Source organism: Neolamprologus brichardi, chromosome 13 (genome assembly GCF_056152115.1).
Source record: "Neolamprologus brichardi isolate AB-2024 chromosome 13, ASM5615211v1, whole genome shotgun sequence".
In the NCBI taxonomy this organism is placed as follows: Eukaryota; Metazoa; Chordata; class Actinopteri; order Cichliformes; family Cichlidae; genus Neolamprologus; species Neolamprologus brichardi.
The window spans coordinates 29,647,501-29,668,859 of NC_142116.1; the positions used below are offsets into that span (position 1 = coordinate 29,647,501).

The 21,359-nt window shown below is 41.9% G+C and overlaps 1 protein-coding gene and 1 pseudogene across 5 annotated transcripts in view; one reads left to right on the forward strand and one right to left on the reverse strand.

The window, feature by feature from the left end:
* ltbp1 (latent transforming growth factor beta binding protein 1) overlaps positions 1-21,359 on the forward strand; it is a 133,990-nt gene that overhangs the window by 25,410 nt on the left and 87,221 nt on the right. For all 5 annotated transcript variants that reach the window (XM_006807141.2, XM_006807142.2, XM_006807143.2 and 2 more), the window contains exon 4: positions 20,215-20,366. In XM_006807141.2, the coding sequence (XP_006807204.1) occupies positions 20,215-20,366 (152 nt within the window). The remainder of the gene's footprint in view (positions 1-20,214; positions 20,367-21,359) is intronic.
* Positions 13,431-14,945, reverse strand: LOC148100030 (uncharacterized; annotated as a pseudogene).

Below are 21,359 nucleotides of genomic sequence, written 5' to 3' on the forward strand. Positions count from 1 at the left end.
ACAGCAGTTGCCATTTTTTTCCAAAGCTTTTTTCCTTTTCTTGGTTGCCAGGTCAATACATCTTCTCTGAAGAGTCTCGACAGAAGACATGCTACTGACACAAAACACTGAACCTACTGAAATACATTAGTCTTGCTGATATTAGTGAAAAAATCATGTATGTGTGCATCAACAATGAGATTTGTCTTTTATTCTTTTATTCAGAATAAAAGAAAAATTCTGTCTTTTATTCTGTTATTCAGGGCAGCACGGTGGCACGGTGGTTAGCACTGTTGCCGCACAGCAACAATGTCCTGAGTTCAATTCCACCATCAGGCCGGGGTCTTTCTGTGTGGAGTTTGCATGTTCTCCCCGTGTTTGTGTGGGTTCCCTCCGGGTACTCCGGCTTCCTCCCACCGTCCAAAGACATGCAACTTGTGGGGATTGGATAATCCAAATTGCCATTAGGTGTGAATGTGAGTGTGAATGGTTGTCTGTCCCTGTGTGTTGGCCCTGCGACCAACTGGCGACCTGTCCAGGGTGTACCCTGCCTCTCGCCCTATGACAGCTGGAATAGGCTCCCGCGACCCTGAAAAGGATAAGCGGAAGCGAATGGATGGATGGATTCTGTTGTTCATAACAGAGTTCCACTTTGGGATGATTGCTATCCTCTTTAGGAGTGGTTAAAGTAGATTTATTTCAGCCGTAGTCTTGTCTGGTCAAAACATTGTTTATATCACTTCAAGGTGGATATTGCCGTGTGTGTGTGTGTGTGTGTGTGTGTGTTTGCATGATATGCAGGATCAATAGAGATTTAAAGAAAAGAATTTAAAGCGTTTGATTGTGAGGAAAGCTATCCATTTAATTGCTACCAGACCTGTGTCCTCGAAATGGAAAATGTCACCTTTAAAGGTTTTGGAATAAAGAAGCACTGATGGATTTGATAGAGGTTTTTAATTTGTTTGCATGTACAACATTGTTTATACTGATAATTTATGACTGAAGCCTTTCGGGGCTTCATCAGATCAGCTGCACATTGAAGACTGTCTATGAAATGTACAGCGATAAACATGGAAATTTTGAGAACTAAAACAAAATGAAATCCAATCCAATACAAATACATCTAATCACAGCAGTTTGAGCAAACTGTAATATTTGCTGCAGGCAAAAAAACTCAACAAAAAGTTTCTGTTGAGCATCTGGAATTGTTTAACTCTGTGTAGCATCATAATGAAGAGCTGGACCTTTCTCCGGTATGTTCCCTTCAGGACCATTTAGAGCAAATCGCGAGCATTTAATCAGCTTCTTAATCCTATAATTAGAATTTCCTATTGTGTAGAAAAACAACATGCTGTTGTAATTGCTTTTCTTTTTCTTATGTTAAGATATCTCTGGGATTAAATGTGAAGTTATATTCATGTATAGCGATAGAAAAGAGAGTTAACATTAAAGTGGGCTGTGTGTGGCCTGTGTGATGTCAGAGGGGAGGGGAAGCCATCTGCCATGACCGGTTAGGAGTAAGGGGAAGAAAAGAGAGAAAAAGACAAACTGTTGGAGACACTTTAGTAATTACTAATAGTGATGTATGAAAACAAGGAGAGAGAAAAGAGGTAATGCTCAGTGTATCATGGGAAACCTCCAGCAGCATAACTAATAAAAGGTCTCAGGGACACTTTATCTAGCCCTAACCACAAGCTTTGTCAGTGAAGATGAAATGTATGAAATATGGTCCCTCCTTCTAGTTCCTGTCAGCAGTCTGAGTGCAGCATTCTTGATCAGCTGAATGCTTTTCAGGAAGTTTTAGAGCATCTTAAACTACAGTAGTCCAGCCTAAGAGTTATAAATGCATGAAATCGTTTTTCAGTGTCACTCTGAGATTGAATGTGTCTGATTTAAGCAATATGAAAAAGGCAGTCCTACATGTTTGTTTGATTTGCACATTGAAGGATTTCATTGTTTAAAATCCTGTCCTGTCTGGCAGCTTTTGCAATCAGAATTATTATCTGAATGTATTGTTGTGCTGAACATATTTTGCTTTTCCAAGAACAGCTATATAGAATCTCTGTAGGCTCCCTTTGTTCATGTGTTTCTTTTATCACTTTCTTTATTATTTTGTGTTTGTGTTCTTTTACTTATTACGTGTTATAGTATAACAGTGTAAAAGACAGGACAGACAGGGGGAATAGGGTGAAATATAATAAAAGGATAGAGTACAAATAGAAATTCACAATGTATTGCCTACTGCTGCTGTAAGAAAAAACAAATATACACAGAACACAAAAATACACAGATACTGTCACAGTCCTGGGTCGTCTGTTTTGAGTTTCCCTGTAATGTTGGGGAGTAATGGAATACATGTACCGGCGTTACATATTTAAAATACAAAATATTAGTAACTGTATTCCATTACAGTTATCGTTTAAAAAGGTGGTATTTAGAATACAGTTACTTTGTTGAAATAAATGGATTATACAGCGGTCTCTTCCTGTTTCATATGTTAGGCTGTTCCCTCTCTATTTTTGGTAATTCCACACAGGTGGAAACCCAAACAAAAGAGGCTCTAATGCCTGGGTCTCAATCTCGCGGCCCATGTCACCTCTACCTCCGCATAATGACGTGAAGAAATATTTTTAAAAATTATTATTCAAAAAATCATTTAATATGAAGGCAATAGGCAAAGTGTTACAGGCATAGCCCTAAAGAATGTAGCTTCATGGGCAGTGTAGTTTTTGCTGCAGGGAGAATGGACTGCCATACCCGTTATGTGTCTGTGAGCGAGGGAGGGAGAAAAAAGAGTGGAAAAGTACGAGTTGTCACCGACCAGAAACGGGAGCTGGAAGCATGTAAATATAATAATAACCACTGCAGCCAAGAAGAGTGCCTGACGAGCCCAGCTGTAAGTAAGCTATTAAGACTCGACTGTACACCGTGTTCGTTTTTTCCTCCGAAACTCGCAAGCAAAGTTGACCCAGACAACAAAGTAAAACTAGTTTTCGGCTACGAGCCCGACAGGGAACCAACGTATTAGCCAGAGGTCCCTTTATTACGGTTCGGAGCCGCAGACCTGTTTTATACAGGGTGGGCCGTTTATATGGATACACTGTAATAAAATGGGAATGGTTGGTGATATTAAAGTCCTGTTTGTGGCACATTAGTATATGTGAGGGGGCAAACTCCTCAAGATGGGTGGTGACCATGGTGGTCATTTAGAAGTCGGCCATCTTGGATACAACTTCTGGTTTTTCAATAGGAAGAGGGCCATGTGACACATCAAACTTATTGGTAATGTCACAAGAAAAACAGTAGTGTGCTTGGTTTCAATGTATTGTATTAAGAGTCAGTGTTTCTGTATGTGTCTTTGTCACAAACATACTTGATAATGAGGATGGGAAGCCGCAATATCTGCCCCCCAAAGCCAGAGGCAGAAAGAGATGGAACCAGGACAACCATACCATCTGCAGCCCCCAAGAGTACCAGGAGGGGGAGACGCCCTACATGGGGTGAGAATCCACATGACCAAAGGTGAAATGCAGTCAACCCCACTAGAGACTGACCAGGCTCCCAGGGGCCCAGGCACCCATGAATCACCAGGCGTCCTGCAGAGCCCCCTTTCGACAAGGAGGAAGTCCAAGCCACCTGAATCCACTGAGAGAAAGGGCCAACCACCACACAACAACACCCAACCTCAACAAGCAACCCACATCCCTGGGAGGGGCAGAAGCATCCAGTGAGCATAAGCCGTCCTGAACCAGCAGCAAACCGGGACGATGCGAAAGCCCTCGACAAACTTCCTGCAGACCCCCGTCCCAGACAGGGTATGAGAAACAGTGGTGCAGGAAGATGCCCCCCCCCCCCCTCCTAGTGCCTAAGGTGCTATATTGAGTGGGTATGTTGTGGAATGTACAGGATGACTATGACTGTGTGAAAACTAGAGTGTTGTTAAAGTTGAGGCTAACCTCTCGTGCTGTCAGTGACCTTGAAAGTGGAAATATTCTAACGATTTCACATACTGTTTTCCACATACTGGCATTATTTTCATCTATTTTGGAAGTGATGCCAGGAGATTGTTGCACAATTCTTCCATGTTTCAACTTCAAGAGTGACCCACTTGGCAACACGCCCATGCCTCTAACAATGTTGTTTTCCACATCTGGAATATTGTTGAGAGCATGGAGAATCTTGATATAAAGAATCAATGGACACCGCTGCTTTTTGTCCTTTGTAACTTCTCATAGTTGGAGTCCGGGACATACTAACGAATATAATCTGCTGATGATTAGTAGAAATCCTTGATATGGTTAATGATAAGTCCTGCAAACAAACTGTATTGCTGATACAAACACATGGACTGTTCAGTGTGTTTTTCCAAACCTGCTTACTGTGAAGACTGTGTTATTGCAGTTTGGATGGCCAGTACTCTCATTCTCCAGCAGTCAGTGTAATAATAGGTAAAATTTCTGCCGGCACCTTCATATGTGGAGTTGAAATACCATTAACTAAAGCTGTGGGTAAGACTTGGGTTTGGTTTGCCTGTCACTATAGCAGATGACTGGAGAAAGTGCAGTCGCATCAGACACGATAAAAACTGCTCCTATGCCTTGTCTGGTCCAATTGTTGAAAGTAGATTTAAAACAATTTTCCCCTTTTCAGGTTTGTATTACAGCAAAAATGTTGATGGAAATCGCTTAATGTTGGCATGTTAGAAGATGAATATTTCTAGTGTGTTAATGAACACATTTTGTGTGCAGTGTTTAAGATGCACTCTGCAAAACGTTAAGAGGAGTTTTTTGTTTAATGTCCTGCACAGGCACACATAATTGCTACCAGACCTGTGTCCTCGAAAGCTGTTCTTGATTTGCAGAAAGCATTTATCTCTCACAGGGACCTATTTTCCTTTTGGTTCAAGCAGTAGAGTGGTTATGTCATAGAGTACAATACAAAATATAGTATTAATTCCCCATTTCTTGTTAGGTCATTTGTGTGGAATACAGATAATTAATATTTTTTTCTACAACAATGCTGACCAAATTTATCTACACATATCTACACATTTTTTAACTGATACACAACCTGGATTATTACATGGATTGTTATGTTGTTTTGGGGGTATGCCATTTGCCTCTGTCAAAAACAGAGAAAAGTAAAACACTTAACGTAAGCTCAGATTTACAAGAGACCTTATCACTAGAACTGCTAGTGTTCCAAAATCTCCAGAAGTGGTCATTTTAACCGCTCCTGCAACAGTAGGAATAATGGCAAAGGCATAATTTCTAATCAAAACTGATAAACAAAGGGTACAACAAATAACGTGACAACTAACACATCTAAAAAAAATTCTGAAAGGTTGAAAATAACTTTTGGATAACATGTGGGATTAATTGCACTAAAATAATGACAAAATAAAAACAGGTCAGTTTTAAATTTCAGCTGATTGCCTTAATTGGAAAACTGACCTTACAGCTGGCTACAGAAATGCAAGAAACACATTTTAAATAATTATTGTATAGAGTTTATCATCACGTCCACATCACCAAACTTGCAGCCTCTGCACATTGCACATTGCTCCGCCTAAATCTGAAGCCCTTCCCCTCCTTAGCTCTCCATGCTCTGACCTACACCCCAAAATCCCATCCTCAACCTGGCAAAAGAAAAAATATTATTCATCTTTTATCTAACCATAGTCCCCTATATATTTATCTATCAAGATTCGAGAAGTTTATTGTCATGTACATGGCAAAACACAGATGGTTATGCAGAGCAATGAAACTCTTACTTTGCAGGTTCTCCTCACACAACTAAAAAGAAAGTAATAAATTAATAAAACAAGTGCTTTGTAGCACTTGTAGTTTATGTGTGGGTGTAATTAGAATTTAAAGTGCAAGTAGTTGCAACACTGTCACAGTGATAATATACAGGGAGTATGCAATATTAGCTATGAGCTAGTTCTTGTGCTGCCCTGATTAGTGCCTGTGGGAAAATAAGATGGCCAAGCTGGCATCCCTTTTTTCATCATGTGTTTTTGCAGCTCCGATAGTTGGCTAAATTCCCACTGTGCTAACTTGATCTTGGCCTCCGTGTCCATGGAGGGTACGGCTCCTTGTGGCTGTTCATCTTGTAGCCAAACATCTCAAGGATCACTGCTGCTGTAATGTAGATGAGTTGGCTGCTTTCTGTCTTGGTAGCAGTAGGGTTTGTCCATAATGCTACATTCACATCTTTACACTTACCGAAGGCTTTCACATTGAATGTCTTCAATGCACCAGTTGTTCATGGGGCATGGTACCCAATCTTCGATGGTGGGGATGATGGTATCTCCCCCCTGACCTGACGTCCAAACTCCCTTTTGCTTTAGCATTTATGTTGTACCTCATCAATCTCTAGTTGAGTTAGCAGTTGCTTCGTTTAAATGTAGAAACACCTAGCTACTAGTTTTTTTGCTGTTGGGTATCAAATTGTCCCAAATCCTCTTCATGTAAACCCTCCTTTTGGGATTACTTGTGTAGCAGCATTCCCACCATGCCCCACTCTCATCCTTTGTCAAGCCTACGCAGAACATGCAAACCTAAAATCCCCGGCCAGATGGTGGATTCCAACCCAGGACTTTAATTTTGTGATGCAACGATGCAAACCATCGTGTCACCATACTGAACCATCAGTATATAATCCAGTCCTGTATCCCAAAACCTAATACCAAGCTAAAGTGTTAGAAGCAAAAAGACACAAATTTGTCCAGCGTACATGGAAATCTTGTTGGGTCACGTCTGCAGTTCACGGTATTTGTTGTTTGGCTTTGATGCTGCTTGGATGTGTTGAATGTAATTCCCCAACCAATGTTTCAGTAATGAGTTAACAAGAATGTTGTGAATGTATGTGTTCTTTTGTCCCTCTAATGATGAATAGGAAAACAGCATAAATGGCACAAAAAGCAGTTGGCTGTGTGTTGTGCATAAAGTCTCCATTTTTGAAAAATGTCCAGTGGTTTTAAGATTGGAGTGGAAACAGAAATGTTTACAGATGGGATCCATCTTATAATTGTTCAAAATATTGCGCTTGCCTAGAATGCCTTCAGTTGGAAAGTTAGCTGGTGAATGGCACTGCCTCATTCTTTTGTAAAGACCTGAATCATGTAAATCTTTTTTTTTTGCCTGTCCCGTTTGGCTCTTTTGCCATCAGAATTGTTGTCTAAAGGCGAAGAAAAATGCCCAACGGATTTACCAAATGGACCATCCCAGCCTTGCCGTAATGGTCTATTTGATTCACCTTTTATTGTTTATTTCATTTTATTTTCACTTGCTAAATATGGGACAGATTTGACTGGGGAAAAGAAAGGGGAGAAAGAAAGAGGGAAAGAAAAACAGTGGGGAAGAGGGACGGGGTAAAGGGCAAAAACCCCCAAAAACCAACAAAATAAGCAGACAAAAAAATACATATATCAATCACCTGGATCACCTGTTGAGAAACAAAAAAGAGAGAAAACAAGCAGAAGAAAAAAAAAGAGCAACATAATTGAGGTAGGAGCCAAAAAGGGTGGTTTGTGTGCCCAACCTGTGAGCATTAGCACGCTTGTATTAAGAGGTTCCTTCATGTAATGATCTGCTAGAGGGTGTGGGGGCCATAGCCCCATCCTCCAGGGCATGAAGCAGGTATGATGTTAGATAGAAAGCACTTATGCATCGAATAAAAGTGCTTGTATGAATGAGGTAAGTTGTAGAGTAGGAAAGCGCTATATAATTATATAATTTATTCATGAAAACCTTCATTAACAATGTGCCTGAGCAAAGTGTTGGCTCATTACGTCAAGTGACCACACTACTGTAGAAAAACTGCACTGAAGGGAATAAGCTATCGGTTTCCTTTCTTAATCACTGTTGTGATCATTAGGACTAATTTAGTGGTCATTTGACAGCCCACACATGCTCTTTAGAGACTAACAGAGGAAAATTCTCTTAGTTCTGATCATGTAGTCATGTGAAACCTGCAGGTTTTCTGCGGCATGTACACATTAGAAAGTACATGCAGACCCACCATGTCCAAAAGAGAAGTTGTTGGATGTAGTGCAGAGAGAGAGAGAGAAATGGTACTACCATATTAAGGGAATACAAATGGAAAAATATAATCTGAAAAACTGAAAGCAGATTTATTTAGAATGCAAGTTGTGGTGAAAGCGATCATAGTGGAAAACTTTACTGTTATTGAGGAACTGAATCCTTTTGACAGAGGACCAAATTTGGCATACGGGTCTTGATTTATCAACTGCTGTCTTGTACTTTCTGCCAGGGTTCATTAAACATTCTTTGCAGATTATTACTGAAACTCTGATCTGATCTTATCAGATCTTATTCAGTGTAGATATTGCTGCTTTCCCTCCTTGAAGTCCAACTGCCTTCACTAGTATGTGTGAGGGCACTTGCGAGGTTCAGCGGGTTCATTTCGGTAGACCAGAGTATGTCAGTTCTTGTGGGTAAGACTTGGACAGCTACTTCTGGAGGTCGGCACTGGATTGTGATTGTGGCCATAGCATTGAAGGCCGAAAGTGAACAGATTCAGCCCTCCCTCCTCTCTCTCTCTCTGTCTCACACACACACACACACAAACACACACTTGTTGGTTATTCATATCTTGTGGGGACATAATGCTTTCCCTAGCCGTTTACCCTAACCCTAACCATGAAAAATGAAAAGCCTAACCCCTACCCTAAACCTAACCATTAGGTTAGTCACTAGGATATTGGTCCCCATAAGGGCTGTTGGTCCCCACAAGCAATGTTCCCTCTAATTTTTCATGTGTCTGAGCAAACACACCAACTCTCTGAGCGGTCCCTTGGACCACTGTGAGCGACATCAGACGTGTGCACTGTGGTCACGCCAGCATCTAATCCATCCAAGTTACATGGTTTATTAAAATAATCAAATTACAGCATTTACATTTATGGTAGACTACTTTTAATTAACTGCTCTAGCCCACTTACAATGAAAATGTAAAAAAATCTAGTCATTGATCTGTGAAGTATGTTAACACTATTGGAAGTAAAAATAACTTTAGCTTTATATATATATATATATATATATATATATATATATAAAGCTAAAAAGTTCAAGATAAAGGAGAACAACAGCCTGATACCTGCAGGCCTGACAGCAGGAGATGTATCACTCCTGTAACACCTGTAATATTCAGCAGTCGCCTCATTGTTCTGACACACACAACAAAACTACACTACACACTCACTTCACAAGATTTGCGCTAAACGTCTCAAATCTCTCACATCTCAAAAATTCCTAAAACTTTACAACTAGATGCCACGTTGCCATATCATTTTTTGATTGGTCGACATGGTGCTTTTTTCGACGAATAGGAAAGAGTGGGGGGTTTTTGGTTTTGTTTTTGCTCACAGGCGGAGAGCGCTTTCCTTATAAAACGCCGTTCTTACCATTTCTTCCCGCAGTAAATATAAACAACAATAGTATTCAGGAAGAAAACCAAACATTGCATATTTTTTTTTATCACAACTCTGGTTTTACGTGGCCGATCAACAAAATTTAAAAACTGGTATAAAGTCCACACTTTTTCCGTCAGTTGTTCCGTCTGTCCTGCTCACATCTCCAATGTTTGTACATGTTGTCATTAACGTGGTTTCACTCCACATCAGCCACGCCGCTTTGCTTGCTAAAACATCGGTGTCGGCACATAAGGACGCGGTCATAGCCTGTCAACGACGTTGATTAGCTGCGTATATACGAATGTGAATCGCATCATTGGCTGGACTATGGGATAAGGTGGCATCGTTCTAATCCCATACGGGAGCAGCCAGTCACTCACTGACTAACACTGCAAAACTGAATTGTTAAAGTATTAATTTCAATTTCAATTCAGGTTAGATTTTTTTTTGTGCGCAACGCAGATTTTCTGTGCGCAGAGACCGTGCCATTAGTGCGCAATTGCGCACGTTCGCAGCTTAGAGGGAACATTGCCCACAAGTATAGTAAACTTTTGGTCCCCACAAAGATATGAATGCGCACTCACACACACACATGCACGCACGCACGCACAGGCACACACAGGCACACACGTATGCACCTCACTCACCGATCTGTTTGTGTGGAAATAGTTAAAGAAAATCTGATATTCAAGACCAGCAGGCTTTTGTAAGATTCACTGGACACCCTCCAAACTTTTGTCTTTTTTTTTTTTTATTTTTTTTATTAATTTCTTTATTTTACTGTTGCACTCATTGCCAGTGAATGCAGTCATGATATTTTCTTGAGGCAGGATGAAAATCTCTTTGTATCCTTTGTAACCTGCTGTCAATATTCTGTGTCTCACAGCAATTGAATGTCAGTGTTCCTACTCAAAATTTCTACAAAAATTCATTTAAGTTAATGAGGATTATGTTGCAGTTGTTCAGACGAACATTCTGATCTTTGTTTCTTGCTTATTTTTGTTATTGACAGAATGCAGCACTTTGGTCCCTTCACTGTTACGATACATTTTATACATTTTCCAAATTTCTTTTCTCTTCTATACAAAAATCATAACCATTGATATCAAATGAATTGTGCTTTTCTTGGCTCCAGATTTGAAAGGTTACATGTTTTTATAGGTTTCATTTAGGGGAGTGAGCAGTAACAAAGTCAAATATGCTCCGCTTGCCTGTCTCAATTTAGATTACAACACCTGTCACCTCCATAACAAACGAGATGCTGGTCAGTTTACATAAACAAGCATGCACAAAAGCTTTTTTACATACGCCATCGTGTCCACTGTGAGTACACAGACACAAATTTATCTTAACAGATAATTGTAACCCTTCAACCACAAAATGTTTTCATGACTGCATTGTACAAGCAAACATTTCATATGGTGAGGTGTGAAAAGTTACAGTACAGATCTGCATTAGCCTGCTGCATAATCTGAACAGAAGAGCTATTTAAGACTTTACAGGGTCATAGCTGAACTATGTACAAGGCTATCACTTTGTGTTTATTTATACTGTGGCAGGAGGCCTATCATATGAAAGGGATGAAAATATGTCTGGTTGACAAATGGCTCTCCCTCCATGTTATCATCTTCTTTCTGTGGCCATGCACTCTCCTTGTATCCCTCATTTTCCAGTCCTGGAGAAGGACATATCATTTTCCATTAGTGTTAAATCTTCTGCACATACATTATAATGTGCTGTGTGTACTGTATTAATGACATTTTCTTTGAAAGCCACCAACAGGAGTTATCCAAAACTTTGTATAATTACTAATAATATTACATATTTTAATTTATAAGAATTATTTTATTTTTAATTAAACTTTCTCAGCCTCCCCGGGAAAGTCTATGCCAGGGTGCTGGAAAGGAGAGTTCGTCCGCTAGTCGAACCTTGGATACAGGAGGAACAATGCGGTTTTCGTCCTGGTCGCGGAACACTGGACCAGCTCTTTATCCTCTCGAGGATACTTGAGGGTGCATGGGAGTTTGCCCAACCAGTCTACATGTGTTTTGTGGACTTGGAGAAGGCATTCGACCGTGTCCCTCGGGGTGTCCTGTGGGAGGTGTTGCGGGAGTATGGGGTGTCTGGCCCATTGCTACGGGCCATTCGATCCCTATACAACCGTTGCAAGAGCTTGGTTCGCATTGCTGGCAATAAGTCGGACTCGTTCCCGGTGGGTGATGGCCTCCGCCAGGGCTGCCCTTTGTCACCGGTTCTGTTCATAATTTTCATGGACAGGATTTCTAGGCGCAGCCAAGTGGCGGAGGGCTTTCGCTTTGGTGGCCTCATCATCCGCAAAAAGAATTTTGCGGGTGATGTGGTTCTGTTGGCTTCATCAGGTGAGGGCCTCCAGCTCGCACTGGAACGGTTCGCAGCCGAGTGTGAAGCAGCGGGAATGAGGATCAGCACCTCCAAATCTGAGGCCATGGTTCTCAGGTGGAAAAGGGTGGAGTGCCCACTCTGGGTCGGGGATGAGTTCCTGCCCCAAGTGGAGGAGTTCAAGTATCTCGGGGTCTTGTTCGCGAGTGATGGGAGAAGGGAGCCGGAGATCGACAGACGGATTGAGGCTGCAGCTGCAGTAATGCAGAAGCTGCACCGGTCCGTCGTGGTGCAGAGGGAGCTGAGTGTAAAAGCGAAGCTCTCAATTTACCGGTCGATCTACGTCCCTACCCTCACCTATGGCCACGAGCTGTGGGTAGAACGAGATTGCGGATACAAGCAGCAGAAATGAGCTTTCTCCGAAGGGTGGCTGGCCTCTCCCTTAGAGACAGGGTGAGAAGTTCGGCCATCCGAGAGGGGCTCAGAGTAGAGCCGCTGCTGCTCCACATCGAAAGGAGCCAGCTGAGGTGGTTCGGGCATCTGACAAGGATGCCCCCTGGGCACCTCCTGGGTGAGGTGTTCCAGGCATGTCCCACCGGGAGGAGGCCCCGCGGCAGACCCAGGACACACTGGAGAGATTATATCTCTCGGCTGGCCTGGGAACGCCTTGGTGTTCCCCCGGATAAGCTGGAGGAGGTGGCTGGGGAGAGGGAGGTCTGGGCCTCTTTGCTTAGGCTGCTGCCCCCGCGATCTGGCCTCGGATAAAGCGGATGAAGATGGATGGATGGATGCTTTTTTTGATGACAGTTTTGTATTTGTTCAAATGCAGTTTAATTTCTGCAAAACCTTTCATTTATCCGTTATTGCTTAATATTCTGTACGATCGACTGCCTGGCAACCTTCAGTTGCTACATAAAAATGTGTATTACCCGACCACTCAGCGAGTGGTTCTTGGAAGCTGCTGGCTCTGACTGGGTGAAACAGTGACAGAGAGAGTGCTTCACAAAGTAAAAGTTGTTCCCCACCACTAAACCCAACATTAGATGGATGAATGTTATTCAATTTGTTTCACAGTTTGAAAAAAATATAATTACAGCAACAAATCCAACACGTTCCCATGCCAAAAAGTAACATTCCGACGCTATGTGACAAATCGTCGGTATGTTACACATTTGGAAACATGAGAACTGTTTGGATCTACACATGTAAATTTATTTTGCTTTCTCATCATGAATCGCTTTGGAAAAAACTATCTGATATGGTTAAGGTTGTGGTTAAGGTTAGGGTTAGGGCTGGAATACATGGCTGGAACGTGTGTTACTGCCAGAAGCATCATTCTATTGGATTCCATCCACAATCTGGAGCATAGCATAGCGAAGGTTACCTTTTGCGTTACTATGAGACGTATCGGGACGTGACAAATCGTCGGTATGTTACGTGTTGGGAATGAGGATGCTCTGACAAATCACTTACAGATCTCATGTCTGGTTCATCAGAATAAAGACAGACAGTTGGTGTTGTAAGCCCCGCCCTCTGTTCAAAAATGGTCGCTCACAGTGGACATAGATGGCTTCTTTCACTCCTCTTTCAAACCAACTGTCTTCTCTGTCCAAAATATGAACACTGGCATCCTCGAAAGAGTGATCTTTGTCCTTTAGATGCAGATGGACCGCCGAGTCTTGTCCTGTCGAGCTGGCTTTCTATGTTGTGCCATGTGTTTAGGAAGTCGGATGTGTTTTGGCTGTCTGGTCTCTCCAATGTAGAGGTCTGAGCATTCCTTGCTACACTGTACAGCATACTCTAGGTTGTTAAGTTTGTGTTTAGGAGCTTTGTCCTTGGAATGAACCATGTTTTGTCTGAGTGTGTGGCTGGGTCTGGAGTACACTGGGATGTTGTGCTTGGAGAAGAGTTTCTGTGATAAACCTGTCACATAGGGGATGGCAATATTGTTGCGTTTGCCTTTCTGGCCCTTCCTAGTTGCTGTCTGATCTTCTTTTCTGTGCATCTTTGTTGATTTGATGGAAGTCCAGTTAGGTTAACCTCATGTTTTAAGAGCTTCCTTTACATGTGAGTGTTCCCTTTTTTTCCCCTCAGGCTTAGAGGGAACATTTTCTGCCCGGTGTTGTAGGGTCCTGATTACTCCATGTTTGTGTTCCAGAGGGTGGTGGTCCCTGTGTGTGTGTGGGCTTCTGGTAAACTTCAATGTTTAGGTTCCATTCTCTTGAATACGCATGGCACAGTCCAGGAATGGCAAACTGTTATCCTTTGTGTCTTCCCTGGTGAACTTTATATTTTTATCCATAGAGTTGATGTGAGCTTCTACTTTTTGGGTTTTGATTTTGACCCAAGTGTCATCAACATGTGGCTAGGTACTGCCCCTTTAAAAGAGCAAAGAGCGTGTCTTTCCACCCCCTCCATGTAAAGGTTGGCTACAGTAGTTGATGGTAGCCCACACACACGGACCAGTACCTCCAGAAGACTACTAATCTTAATGGTTGTACGGGCAACTTGAAAGACTTCTAGAGATAAAACATCTGATTACTTTACAAAATTAAGTCAAAACTCCAGACTTCATGGCATTTCAAACATGACTAAAAAAATGCTGATGCACTCAGCCAGTTTAAGCCAATGCTCGATATGGAAGTGTGTGAGATATTTTTCTGGACAGGGGCAGTTTCTTGTGACTTGGTTGCGGCAAGAATGCATGTGGAAAAGAAATAATCATTATTTCTCTTTTTATATGTTGTTAACACCACAAAGTCCTCATGTTCAAATCTGCAGCCTTCCAATCTGTCTTTTTTGAGATCTCAAACATTGATTTCTGTATCAACGTTGAGCTAAGCTGCTAATCTTCCCAAATGTCGGACTAAAAGATGGCAATTAAGAGCACATGTCCCATTTGTCTGAATGTTGCTCAGGCATTTATTTGTTTCATTAAGCAATAAACATGGTTGACGGCGTGAAGTTTATTTGGTCAAATGAGAAGATAAAGAATGGGAAGTACAGTGTATCAGCCTGGAGTACACGAGCATTCACACCATTGTTTTTAATAATAAAGGATGTAGAGGATGCCTAGTGCCTCTGATCACTGACAGCTGACCAAACAATGATCAGTGCCCTAAGCTATATTCATACCGACTTTATTTTTACCATAGTTCTGTGCCAGCATTTGGGAGCTCGAATAGATGTACTATTTTTATGTGCTGAAGGAATACACAAACACTACAATCACAGTGTATAGCTTATATCCAGTCTAATAAGTGTTAAATTTAGTATTCAGATACTAAGGGCTAATATTGATATGAATTACGGTGTAAAACGACCGTAATTCATATCAATGTTCAAGACAGTATCCTTAATTCAAATGATTAAATTTATCGTAAAATGTACCTCTTCTCAGTTACTGCTTAAAGACAGGCAGACTGACCTGCTGTTTCAGTTCATGGTTATGTAGATGGAAAGCAGCTGCTGTGTATACCGGTTGCAGCAGATGGCTGCCCCTCCCTGAGCCTGGTTCAGTCGGAGGTTTTTTTCCTATTAAAAGGGAGTTTTTCCTTCCCACTGTTGCCAAAGTGCTTGTCCACAGGGGGTCATATGATTGTTGGGTTTTTATCTACAAGTATTATTGTAGTTATAGTACAGAATATTATACAGGGTGGGCCATTTATATGGATACACCGTGATAAAATGGGAATGGTTGGTGATATTAAAGTCTTGTTTGTGGCACATTAGTATATGTGAGGGGGCAAACTCCTCAAGATGGGTGCTGACCATGGTGGCTATTTAGAAGTCGGCCATCTTGGATAACACTTTTGTTTTTTCAATAGGAAGAGGGCCATGTGACACATCAAACTTATTGGTAATGTCACAAGAAAAACAATGGTGTGCTTGGTTTCAACGTAACTTTATTCTTTCATGAGTTATTTACACGTTTCTGACCACTCATGAAATGTGTTCAATGTGCTGCCCATTGTGTTGGATTGTCAATGCAACCCTCTTCTCCCTCTCTTCACACACTGATAGCAACACCGCAGGAGAAATGCCAGCACAGGCTTCCAGTATCTGTAGTTTCAGGTGCTGCACATCTCGCATCTTCACACCATAGACAATTGCCTTCAGATGACCCCAAAGATAAAAGTCTAAGGGGGTCAGATCGGGAGACCTTGGGGGCCATTCAACTGGCCCACAACGACCAATCCACTTTCCAGGAAACTGTTCATCTAGGAATGCTCGGACCTGGCACCCATAATGTGGTGGTGCACCATCTTGCTGGAAAAACTCAGGGAACGTGCCAGCTTCAGTGCATAAAGAGGGAAACACATCATCATGTAGCAATTTCAAATATCTCCAAAAGTTGAATCTGTTCATCTGGACGTAGCGTTTTTGTAGGAGAAACGTTTCGTCACTCATCCAAGTGACTTCTTCAGTCTCAGCTGACTGCAGGTTTCCCCAATCTTATAAACAGTACATTTACATAATGACTGAAACCAGCCCACTGAAGTAACAATGGGCTGGGAGGTGTGTTTTTGGAACTGTGTCTTCATTGCACGTACTTCACATACAAGGGTCAGTTCTACAGGCAGAAACATGGGTGTGCCCCAGTTTCGGAACAGTTGAGACGCATTTTTTCTAAACACCGGGTCTCTGTGGCTTTTAAACCCCAAAACACTCTGCGCCAAAAATTGGTCCACCCCAAGGATCGGGTCCCCCGACACAAACAGAGTAACATAGTGTACGCTGTTAAGTGCCAGGAGGATTGCCAGGATTTATACATCGGGGAAACCAAACAACCTCTGGCGAAGCGGATGGCACAACACAGAAGAGCTACCTCGTCAGGCCAGGACTCTGCAGTCTATTTACACCTACAGGCCAGTGGACACTATTTCTATGATGAGCATGTTCACATCCTGGACAGGGAGGAACGCTGGTTTGAGCGTGGAGTCAAGGAGGCCATTTACGTGAAAAGGGAACGACCATCTCTGAATCGAGGAGCGGGCCTAAGGGTACATCTTTCACCATCTTACAATGCTGTGATTGCAGCCATTCCCCAACTCTGTGAATGGGACTCATGGCCATTGATCAGTGGTCTTTGATCAGTGGGTTTTGGTCAGTGGTTATTGATCAATGGTCATCAGAATTTGCATAATTAAGATTAAGGAACTGACCTCCCAGCCCATTGTTCCTTCAGTGGGCTGGTTTCAGTCATTATGCAAATGTACTGTTTATAAGATTGGGGAAACCTGCAGTCAGCTGAGACTGAAGAAGTCACTTGGATGAGTGACGAAACGTTTCTCCCACAAAAACACTACGTCCAGATGAACAGATTCAACTTTTGGAGATTTACTTTCCTGGATGATTGAGAATGCATCAAAATTTCAAATATCCAGTGGCCTTGAGGTTTCCATTGATGAAGAATGGACCCACTATCGTTGTACCCCATATACCACACCAAACCATCACTTTTGTTGTTCCAACAGTCTTGGAGGGATCCATCCAATGTGGCTTAGTGTCAGACCAATAGAGGTGGTTTTGTTTGTTAACTTCACCATTCACATAAAGGTTTGCCTCATCACTGAACAAAATCTTCTGCGTGAACTGAGGGTCCTGTTCCAATTTTTGTTTTGCCCATTCTGCAAATTCTGTGCGCTGATCTGGGTCATCCTCGCTGAGATGCTGCTGTAGCTGGAGTTTGTAAGGGTGCCATTTGCGAGTAGCTAATATCTGCCTAAGGGATGTTCGAGTAATGCCACTCTCCAGCGACATGCGGCGAGTGCTACGCTGTGGGCTCTTGCTGAATGAAGCTAGGACAGCCACTGATGTTTCTTCATTAGTGACAGTTTTCTTGCATCCACATTTTGGCAAATCCAACACTGAACCAGTTTCACGAAACTTAGCAAGCAGTTTGCTAACTGTAGCATGGGAGATGGGTGGTCTCGTAGGGTCTCTTGCATTGAAATCTGCTGCAATGACCCGGTTACTGCGTTCACCAGATATCAACACAATTTCGATCCGCTCCTCACGTGTTAACCTCTTCGACATGTCAATGGCTGTGAACAAAGAGAAACTTGTAAATAACGCATGAAAGAATAAAGTTACGTTGAAACCAAGCACACCATTGTTTTTCTTGTGACATTACCAATAAGTTTGATGTGTCACATGGCCCTCTTCCTATTGGAAAAAACAAAAGTTGTATCCAAGATGGCCGACTTCTAAATGGCCACCATGGTCACCACCCATCTTGAGGAGTTTGCCCCCTCACATATACTAATGTGCCACAAACAGGACTTTAATATCACTAATATCACCCTGTACTTTAGCACCAATAGGTGCATTTAGTGTTTTGTGATGTATTATTTTTTTACTTGAACTTGCTTACAGTGCCCTTGCAATACTGTTTCATGGCAGGATCCCAGAGCTGTACAATAGACTGAATGCTGGGTGATCCCAGACACTAAATCGCTTTAGGTTCCAGTCTGTCTCATTCATTTACAATATGTTGTCTGGAAAGTAAATAATATTCCAAAAATATTCTGAAGATTGTAGCTTGCATCACAATTTACTTTGGTTTTTTGGCCACTAAACCACCCTCAGCGATAACCTGCAGTTAAGTCAACAAATCTTTGAATCCGGTTTACTGGAATGAATCGGATGCTTGGTAGCTGGGGATCAATCCGCCAGGGCCTCTGCTCTGGGTGAGAAGTTCAGCCATCCAGGAGGGCCTCAGAGTCGAGCTGCTGCTCCTCCACATTGAAAGGAGTCCGTTAAGGTGGTTCGAGCATCTGACGAGGATGCCTCCTGGATGAGGTGTTCCGGGCATGTCCCACCGTGAGGAGGCCCCGGGGCAGATCCGGGATACGCTGGAGAGATTGTATCTCTCGGCTGACTGGATGACCTGGAGGAGGCGGCCGGGGAGAGAGAGGTCTGGGCTTCTCTGCTTAGGCTGCTGACCCCGTGACCCGGCCCCGGAAAAGCGGAAAATTATGGATGCTGTTTTACTAGTGCTGTGTTGTCCGGCTAAGGTACAATAAGCCCAGTGAAATATACATTAGGGATAATAACCTGCTACTTAATGTGTGTGAAATAAAATAGCATTTTTAGAATTGTTTATGTTGCACTTGTATTTTGTTAATATAAAAAACTGAAATCTTACTTTCAAGGTGAAAAAATTGTAAATAGTCAGTATCTCACGCCATAGTATTAGGACATGTTCATAATCATCTGCAGAAAACCTCTGTTCCTGTATGTTTTTTCAACTTTTTCAGCTGGAATCATATATGACAGCTAGTCAGTGTGGTGAAAGTGAGAGTTTGATCCATCTCTATTTTATTATTATTATTAAGTACAAGGCTTAAAAAGAGTTCATCGTACCACAGGGCCTTGAGATTTAAAGTATAGAGTATACATTATTTATGGAGCTGTAAAAGAGGAAAAGATTAGTGCATGTCTGCGTGCATTGCTTTGGCTTAACATTTGATAAATGTCTTGGTGACTCCCTGACACACAGGGGGTAGAGCTGATCCACTCAGAGATACTAACTAGAAGCAAATTTAACTTGATGATGGTGCTTTACGAACAGTCGGAGTGTCATCTCAGTTCATCCTGTAGAAAATGTGTTAACCAAAATTAACTGCAATCAGTACTTAAATTGTAGGGATATTTCCCATAACCAGTAATTGCACTTAATAGTGCTGTCAGGGGATCATAATAGTCCTAAGGGTTCAACTCCTGGGGAAAATTGTTTCATTTGTCAGTGAAATCAAGTTGACTGCCCTGTACTTAAGAGGACAAATCCTTGGGACGTATTCTCTGCAGGGTCGACCTGTCCATTGAGCAGAATTAAACAAGCTTTAGTCTCAGTGGTTTGAGGACAAGGCTGATGAAAAGGGAAAGGGTAGTAAGTGGAAGCGATGGGGGATGATGCTGTTCTGGAGGAACTCAAAGAATTTGTCATGAGAGATGCTCTTAAATATTATCACCTCCTAAAACCAAAGTGCTAATTTCAGGAAGTGGTAAGAAGATTTCTTTTTACAAAGAAGCAGAAGATTTTAGTGTTGGGAAAATATCACATTTTCCAAAGGGTCAATGCACAGTGAATCACAGTGGGCAGAGAGATGAGGCTGCAGTGCTCTCTATGGGCCAAAACCTTCAGACACTGGTGGCAGCACCCCAGTCCCTTTTGTGACAGCAGCTGGTTTCTGGGAGCTGTCACAGGAAATCACTTACTGTGAACACAGATTTAAAGAAATTCAAGTGTTGGGGCATTTTCCTGTTAACTACAAAGTGCTATGAGCATGATTAAAACTGACTTGTTCACATATAAAATTGATATTGATCCAAAAGACATGAAAGTGTCATTTTTAGTGTATGCATGTCTTTGTAATGTGTTTTTTGTATTTGATTTGTTTCTTGCATTTGATTGTGCTCTGCTTTTCCTTCAGAATTCGACCTGTGCCAGTTCACCCTGGTCAGAGCCAGCAGTATGTTATAAAGCCCAAATACTACCAAAGGCACACCACTCACACACAGACTCACGTCCAGACCCAGCCTGAAAGGCCCATCCCCCTAACAGTGGGACACAACCCTATCCACGGTGAGTAAGTCCTAAAAATCATCTTTTCATGCATCTTCTCTCTGTCTTAATGAGTGTTTTACTGTGGTACAGAGTGTGTTTTTTAGTCGGTGAGAGTGTTGATTTCTGAAACCCTTAATTTACAGTGACTTAACTATACTTGAGCAACATAATCCACAAAGATGAGTAGCATGTTTGTATTATAGCTGACCTTAATTCAGTGTGATGTTAAGATAAATTGAGCAAAATGTTAGTTCATGTTGGCCAAAAAGTTCAGCTCAGCAATAATCTCAGCAAATCCGCTGACATCAGCTGATAGCGTTTACATGTCCAGCTGACAACAATCATGTAGAATGAAAGCTGTTTTGTCCTGCTGTGACAACTTGATGTGTATCTGCAAGTTGCTTTGTAACTCACCTCCAGCAACTTATTTCATGGTGTATCTGACTATTAATACTGCTTTGTTCTGCCCTCCACATCTTGTGCCTCCTATGTATATTTATAGAGGTCTCCAAACAGAGCTGTGCTACCAATAGTGACATAAAAGCCTTCCTTTGACTACTTTCAGTTAGTGTGATTTTTTTTTCTTCTTATCTGAAAAAGGGAAGGGAAGTGTAAGAATATTTACTACATTACCCACAATCATGAATGAATATACATAAGACATTTCAAACGTAACATGAATGATGTCTGTGTCCGTTTTCTAAATTAAACTGCTTAATGGGAGAACTACTGAGAATCCTGTTGATACATTGTTACAAAGTTACCACTTTAAAGTCACGTCAGAGCCTTCAGCTGTAATTTTTATGCACATACACGCACAGAAACCATCACATTGGGTCTGACACTGTGAGGATGTGGAGAGAATGTGCAGCTTGCAGTTCGGCAGCAAAAGGATTTGTTCAAATTGCAGCTCCAGCGGTAAATGGCATAAAGACTTAAGCATCGCTTGCTGCTCTGGGCTGTCGAAAATGAATTATTAGTCTCATTTTCTGTGGGCAATTTCAGACAAAG